We start from the raw sequence: 7995 nt of genomic DNA, 5'->3' as shown, positions 1-7995 counted from the left end.
TTTTCATGGTGATGTCCTAATCAATCTCTTTAATAGATCTGTTACTGGCTTTTGGATTTTTCCCATTAAGGCCAGAAATTTGTGCCTTTGTTCCTAAATTGAAAGTCTGCAAGGAGGGAAACTACACACCTATTCCCCGCCCCCCCCAATAGTTTCAACACTGCATAAGAGAGAGCGTGTGCCTGGATATGTTCAGTACTGTGCTCCTTTCTGCTCAGAATCCTTATTGAGAATAAAGGCTTCTGGTCTACAGAAGTTTTCAATTAGAACTTTGCTTTAAACTGGTCTTATTTGAACAGTCTGTTCTTCCTCAAAGTGCACCACCAAGATTTAGCTCCATAAATGAACTCTCAACCTCCCTCTACCTGCTCCAAGAAAAACGTGTTTAAAGCTGAAACACTGCCATTGCAACAAGTAGATTAAAATTAAAAGCCCTTGCAGACCAAAAAATGATTTTAAAAAGTTGCTTTAATTTCCTTCTTGTACTATTTATTTTTTGAGGGAGTGTTTGATTCTTTGCTTTCATTTTGGTTTTTTTTTTTCCTTAGGTGGAAAGTGATTAGTATTTTTCTTGATTTTCCAGCTCCTTGAAATAAGACAAGGTTAGGTGAATGTCGGTTATGCTTTTGCTGAGTAGTATTTATATCTGTAATATTGCTCAATTTCTGCCTCCTACCCAGTCTGTAGTTACATTTGAAATGTGGTGGTCATCTTCACAAATAGTTAATTGAACCCTTGCTTTCTGGTTGAATGGCAATATCCTTTATTCCTGTGGTTTTGTTCTTTGCTACTCCACGTTGCCACAAGTGCCATTTTTTGTGTTGTTTTTGGAAAATACGTTTTTATTTACTTACATCAAGTATATAGCGATGTGCTTCTGTTTCTAATCTAGAAAATGCCAGTTTTCCCTAATGTTTTCCTTTTAAATGATAACAGTTGCATCAAGAGGTGGAAGCAGAATAATCTTGTGAGTAAGTTGTATGAATCAGTAGTGTTATACCTGCAGTCCTATTTATGAGTTCTTAAAATTCATCACTTGTATTTTTATGCTGAAGGATAATTGTGTATTATTGAACTTCACAGTTGTATACATGGGGGGAAGAATGCTTAAGATGTTTATCAGCTGAAGCGAAGACCGTTTAGTTCAGGTCACTATTAAACTGTATGTGGTATCAGGTGTAAAATAAAACGCTGCATAATCTTCACTGTAATACTTCTTTATATGGAGTGCGTTTGACAAATGTGAGGTGTCCTGTACCTTTATTTATATGTCGTATGCTTCAAAATCAGTCGTGAAGGTAAGCACGGACGGGGCGCGTCTCCGCGTGAGCTTCCCGCTGTTCTCGGTGTGTAACAGACGCGTTTTTTCGTGGATATTAAAGTCTGCGGCAGGACCTGGTGTCGCCCGTGTTTGATTTCAGCAGTACCGCCCGCTCAGAGTCGGGGTTTGACCCCTGCTTCCCTTCCCGCCGCCGGGGCGCTGCCCCTTCCTGCCCGTCGCTCACCGGCTGCCGGGGCCGAGCTCCGCCCGGCGCCCCGCCCCCCGCCCGCCCTGAGGCCGCCGGCGGCGGCGGCGAAGGGGGCGCGCATGCGCCCTCCCCCGCGCGGCGGCGGTGCGTTCCGTCCCGGGGGACACGCGCTCCGCGGAGCCGCCGGCACTCGGCCCCCTCATGGCCAAGCGGCGCGCGGAGCCGTTAGTGTGTCACGTGCCCATCAAACGGCTCCTGCGCGAGCCGCCGCCCCGCGCTGCCGCGCCCGAGCGGCGTCCCCGGGGCGAAGCGGCGAGCGCCGGTCCCTCCGCCCCGAAGCGGAAGCTGGAGGAGGCCGAGGCGCCGCCGGGCAAGCGGCCCGGGCTGCGGGGAAGCGGCCCCCGCGGGGAGCAGGGGGACGCGGGGGGCAGGCGGCGGCGGCGCGGCGGGCCCGCGCCGCCACAGGACGAGCGGACGGCGGAGGGACGGGCCGGCGGCCGGGGCAAAGAGCGGGCCGCCGCCGCTGAGGTAACGGAGCGGGGCTGGGGCGGCGGGAGGCCTCTCGGAGAGGAGGCCGCCGCGCCGCCGTGGGCGGGCCCGGGCTGCTCGCCTCCGGGGAGAGAAAATGGTGGGCGGTGTTGGTGGCAGCTGAGGCAGGGCCGCGAGCTCAGCCCGCCGCGGCGGGGCGCGGGCGTCAGCCGGGGGCTGCGGGCCGGCGGGCCAGCAACGCTTGCGGGCGGAGGCCCCCGGGCCTCAGCCAGGGACAGCGCAGCGCTTGGTGGCCCGCAGCCCGTTCTGTGCCTCTCTGACTTAATCGGTCGTGGGCCTCTTGATGCTTCCCCCCCACCCCCCACCCCCCTTCTCCTGATGCAAAAGAAGTAAAATTTCTGGCTTCCCCTCCCTCCATAGCAAAACTGATGGGGAACAGCCTGTCTGGAGTTCCCCTTAGTTAAGTCTATCTTTAGCCACATCCCCATCCAGAAGTATGGATGGAAGCTTGAAGAGTTTATTTTGATGGCGTCTCTGTTGTTTGAGGTTGTGGGTCAGGCTTACTACAATATCTGACAACTTTCTTAACTTTTTGTTTGGGACGGGCGTTTAGTAGTGATACCAGAGCTATCTTTGAACTAAAATGTCTAGTGAAGGTGGTGGTCAGGGGAAGGAGATCAGGTATTTAATGATCAAGATGTATTGAAATGCGCAGTTGACTTGTGATGTTTCTGGTTAACTTTGAACAAGGTACATTCTTCTCTCTGGCCTTGACCACTTTTTACACAGTAGGCCAGGAAACAAAATATGCTACTAATAAAGTTTTAGTTTTGCAAAAATAAAATGCTAGGCCAAATTCCGTGCCTGTGACAAATTTGATATACGTAAACTCAGCTTTCCTTCCACCTGGACTTTTAAATAAGACTGAAGTATTAGATCCAGTGGTATGGAAGTGGCAGAAAGTCTCATGAGGTCAGATGGACTTTGAACTCCAGTTTTAGACTCTGGTTTTGAAAAGATCAGTCCTTTGATAGTGTAACACCCATCTATGATCTGTGTAGAAAATTGTGGCTTTTCTTTCTCAGGCTCTCCCTTTTGGTGTTTTTTTTTTTGGTGGGTTTGTTTTGGTAGGTTTTTTTTTTTTGTTGTGGTGGATGGTAGCATTAAGGCACAAAAGAATTGAGGAAAAAATTCTGTGTCCTGTGAAAATTATACATCCTTTTTAGGCTGTACCTTTTTAACACAAGCATATCTTTTATTTCTGAGGAGAGAACAACTGTCTTCTGAAGCAAAGCAAATTGAGCGAACCTCTACAGAAAAGTTTTACTCCATTGCAAATATGATGCTGAAGTCTTTACTTATCCCTAGGGTTATTAGGCATCATTTTGCAAACATTAGCAGTGGTAGGAAGGCAACAAGTCCCCTGGACTTCCACACAATAAAGAGTATTTCTCTATATAAAATGTTTTTGTAGGACTGTATTTTTATCAGGTTGTTCCCCTAAGTACAGTATTATACAAAAATATTTTCACTTTAAAATAAAGCTTAGTTAACAGCAGGCAAGAGGTGTTTCTTCCATCTTCTGTGTGTCCTACCTGTATGTTTTAAATCTTCCACAAAGATATTTCTGATGATGATTTTTACACTTTTCTGAAAATACAACTGTAGGTTGGCATTATTCTTTGCTGGTTTGTGGCTTGTGTAGTTCATTACGGTAATAAGCATGATCTGGATACTGCTAATTTCACACCATTTTTGTTAACGTTACAAGAAATTCCAATATGTTACAGTTGACCAGAGAATAAATATTATTTGAGCTTTTTTTGTAAGCACACCTTTGCAACTGCAGTTAGAAGATTAACTCCTTAAAAATTAAACAACTTCATCCATAGAAACAGAGCTGTTGTGTCTCTGAGCTTGCTGCATGTTACCTAACTTGCTAAAATTTCTTCTCCAAACCTATTTTGAAAGATATTTAGGTGAATGTGAATATTCGATACTTTATTTTGCATTTTATCTATTCATGTTTAGTGTTTGTGCCTGTCTTCTGTGCTCCTTGGGCTTGTTCGTTTTCACACTGAATCTTTCTGGGAGATACCAATAAACTGAAATACTGCTGCTCTGGACACTTGAATGCTCTTAAAATTAATCCTGTATACAGACTGAGTCCAAAATTTAGAGTATGCATATTTTTGCGGTTATGGTTATTGTAATCTCTTTGAAACTAGAATGCTGTCATTTACTCTGTGTGTGCAAAGCATCTAGCACAGGGGTGTTCTGACTTTAAGTACTTAGCTCTCACAGTGTGAGCAGTAACTTCTTATTAAAAGATAAGAGGAGTTCGGATTAAACATGGGGAGAATTTGTAAGGTAGCTGACAGTTTCTGAAACTCCATTCCCGGAGTTTTTTTCCAAAGAACTTGTTAGCCACCTGCCCTGCACGGTTCTGTCTGAGTGATGCTTAGGCTGGAATATGGACTGGAAAATCTTCCTTTTCTCTTTCGCACTTTGTTGTTAATGCTGTGCAGTACAAAAATTCAGTTTACAAGAATACTTAACGCAAATCTGTGCAGCTACTTATAGTTTGGCTTTCTTCCAATTTCCATATAATTAATCCTTCTGTTCCTGTGGCACTATATCATTTTAACTGGTTTTGGTCTCGATTCCAATTAATGGGAGCTTTGGTTCTTTAATTTTCCCTGAAGACAAACTTTTTCTAGTGAGCAAATTCATGTTAGTAGTAGTCTACAGGCATGCAGCCATCTTGCTGCTATGAAATGTCCTTCATGCCTCTCTTAATTATTACAGGTCTTGAATAATGCAGGGTTTTTTGTCGTAAAAACAGGTTACCTAGTACAACAAATTGTAGTTCGTGACAGGTTTGTGTGGTAACGAATAGAAAAATGTGTTCTTTAAATGGAAAGTATAGTGAATTTATATACTTCTTTCTTTTGGGGAGTCAGGGGGCGAGCATCATTTTGCCATTATCTGAGAGGGCTTAGGGACGACACTTACTGCGATTTTTTTGAACATTACGTTTTTTTATTCTGTTGCAGAGCCAACAGACAAAGCATGACATTTTTCAAGAGCCATACCAAAACAGTTATACTAGTTTATTTGTTAAAAATAGTTCTGTTCAGTGCCTGTTACAGCTGAGAATAAAAGTAAAATATTTAAAAATTCCAGCTGTATGTTAGGAAAAATACAAACCAATATTATATGGAAATGCATTATTTTAGGTTTGTGGCAGCATTCAATGTTTTTACATACCAGAAGAAAGAACATGCTCAAGACCTAAAGAATGACTTGAAAATTCGTCTTTTTACATGTATCATGTCCATAGAAACATGCACAGATTGGCCGCTGTTTATAACCATGACATGTGGTTATAAACAAACAGTGTGTTTTCTAACAGAGATTTAAAAAAAAAATAAATTGTGTAATTGCAGAGTAAAGTAGTAGATAAGTACATGTTCCTGCAAGGTTTTTCTTGTATTACTTACCAGTTCTTAAACTTTCCCCTCCCTGCCCTTAGAAGAGACCTTCATTTTTCTCGTGTATACTTGAGTACAAAATGTAGATACAGAAAAGAAGAAACGGAAAGGCATAGAAACACTACCGAATGCTTTACTTTTCCTGCAAGTATCATCCTCTGAATTGATGTAAAATAGCTAAATACAGTTTTCTGAATCCCAGCTTCTAAATGTGCATGAAATTTGTGTACCATTGTGAGAAGAAAAAGCAGTGAACAGTTTTTGTATTCAAAGTCCAATAATTGCACAAGTTTTACAGTATTGTTCTGTGCAAAGATTGCAAGTTGAAGAAGATGGTGGAGTTATAGAAGTATTTCCCAGAGGTTGTACAGTACTTCTTTGCAAGAATATTTGGAAGGACAAAACTAAATCATGATTTGGTTGAGATTTCCTATGGTGTTTTCCTGAGAAATAGCTCATACTTTTTCTGTATAAAATTACAAGAACTGTTAATATGGAACAGCTAAGTAACTCTTCCTTGGTTTAGTTTCTTCTATAAATGTTTCTTTTTATTATTTTGTACTGCTGTGATACACATTAATGTTTTGTTGCCTTTTTGTTTATTTGTCTCTTTTCAAAGCAAGAAGAAGATTTCTGTCAGTATAACTCATTCCTGTATTGGAGAGCACCATTGCCTACTATTGATTTGTCTGATATTCAGAATGTAGATGGAGAGACTCGACCAGAAGCTAAAACTCCTTCAAGGACTGATACCATGGAGACTGAAATGGAGACCTGATCAGTTGTTTCATAGTTGTGCACCTACTCACAGGATGCTTGTTTCCATTTGGATTTAAGTTTTTCTACTGGGGAGAAAAATAAGCATGCTTCTGCCTTCTTGAAGAAACAGTGTTATGTCAATCTGCAAAAGCAAGTCTGAGGTGTCTAAGTGGATGGGATAATCACTATTAGGTACTTAATAGTAAGCTATCTGGAGGTGTACAGTGTGGAGGAGGCTATGATGTCTAGCAAGAATGCTTGAAAACATGGAGGCAGGATAAAATAAGACTACAGAAAATTAGAACTTTGGGGTGCAATTAAAAGAAACAGGTGGATATGTTACATGTCAAAAGGAAAAGGAAAATCATTTTGCCTGTCCTGAACAAAAAGATGTAACTGTGGTAGCTGAAAGTGAAGTATTTATGATGTGATTTTCTCATAAAGCACACAAACTGCAGTGATTTTTAATGTGCTTTTTTCTGTGTAATAGCTAAACCAAAAAATAAGAGTCTACCAAAACCAGACAAAACATTCCCTTTCCTATGCAAACCAAGTGTGGCAGGGAAGGGGAAGGAAAAGGGGATCTTTTCTTCTGTAAGCTGCGACTGTTCTGAAAGTTTTTCACATTCTGCTTGTGAAAAGGTTTTTTCACCTTCTCCTTTTCACATTACCCAAAGCAGTGGGCAGCCAGCTTTTATGTTTTTCGTCCATTCTCAAGTTAATACTATTCTTATTTTTTTGTGATGTTAGCTCTGAACCAGTCGGTAGCATCGAAATGGCAGATGTGCACAAATGTGTCAAGAAAGATTAATGCAATATAAATTACCACATACACTTTTTCAAACTTAATCGACTGAGATGTAGTTTTTGCAGAGACTATGGGTCTTGCAAAAAATTTTTACAGAAGTTCATTGAATTAGTGTTTTTTTTCTGTGAAATAACAAACTTAATGCTTGTCTTTTATAATTTATTTACAAGTTGAAGTACAATTAGAAATCCTTGTCTCTAATAATTGAAGTTGTATGGGCAGACTGTCAGACTTTCCAAATGTGATTTGTCTTTAAGGATAGCAAACACTGTATTTTTGCTGGAATCATCATGGAAGAAGGCCACTTGTGAAATTTTTTTTATTTTTTTTAAAATAATGTATTTGCTATAGGACAATAAAGTTTTGCCTGTGTGTATTTGAAAACTTTGGGACTATTACTATGTGAAGTTCCTGACTTTATTTTTTAAGATTGTTGCTTCTATAACTTTGTCATTTTATTAGGTCTTTTTGCTTAAATAGTCAGCTTACCAGCCTCCTTACTAAACATTTGGAAACTTTTTTTCAATATTTGTACTGTAAGGTATCTGTATTTGTTTATTGCTTATTTGTTTAGATTGTTAGGGTGTCTTGGTACCCACAGAAGAAAGGAGATGGCTTAGTGACTCAAGCATTTCATGGTGCTTGTTTGGATACGCTTCCACCTGCTATCAGATTAGCTGGATACATATTTAAAAGTATTTATTTTTCTCACACATTTTTAATTATATTTTTGAAGTCCAAATACATAAACTTGTCTTAGGAGGTACTTTAAAATGTTTTTAAAAACAAACTCCTTTTCTGGCAAGAATGCCGGTGCTATTACATGTTTACTATAACCAAAATAAATCAGTGAGGAAATAGATTTATTAATTTGTTGAAGTGTTTGTTCTGGTTTTTTTTGGTTTTTTGTTTGGTTTGTTTTTTGTTATTTTTGTTGGTTTTTTTTTTACCCTAGGTAATATATGCATTCCTATAT

General features: G+C 40.7%; 1 protein-coding gene across 1 annotated transcript; it reads left to right on the top strand.

Moving 5' to 3' along the window:
- Window positions 1-1589: 1589 nt before the first annotated feature.
- On the top strand, window positions 1590-7881 carry CUNH9orf40 (chromosome unknown C9orf40 homolog). The gene is made up of 2 exons (XM_087742815.1): window positions 1590-1997; window positions 6072-7881. Exons 1-2 carry the CDS (start codon window positions 1671-1673, stop codon window positions 6228-6230), a joined length of 486 nt encoding a protein of 161 aa, XP_087598941.1. The 5' UTR covers window positions 1590-1670; the 3' UTR covers window positions 6231-7881.
- Window positions 7882-7995: the final 114 nt, after the last annotated feature.

This window comes from Nipponia nippon, unplaced genomic scaffold, assembly GCF_047370975.1.
Source record: "Nipponia nippon isolate SJK-2023a ecotype South Korea unplaced genomic scaffold, ASM4737097v1 scaffold_8, whole genome shotgun sequence".
NCBI lineage: Eukaryota > Metazoa > Chordata > Aves > Pelecaniformes > Threskiornithidae > Nipponia > Nipponia nippon.
This window is presented reverse-complemented; position numbering and strand designations above follow the sequence as displayed.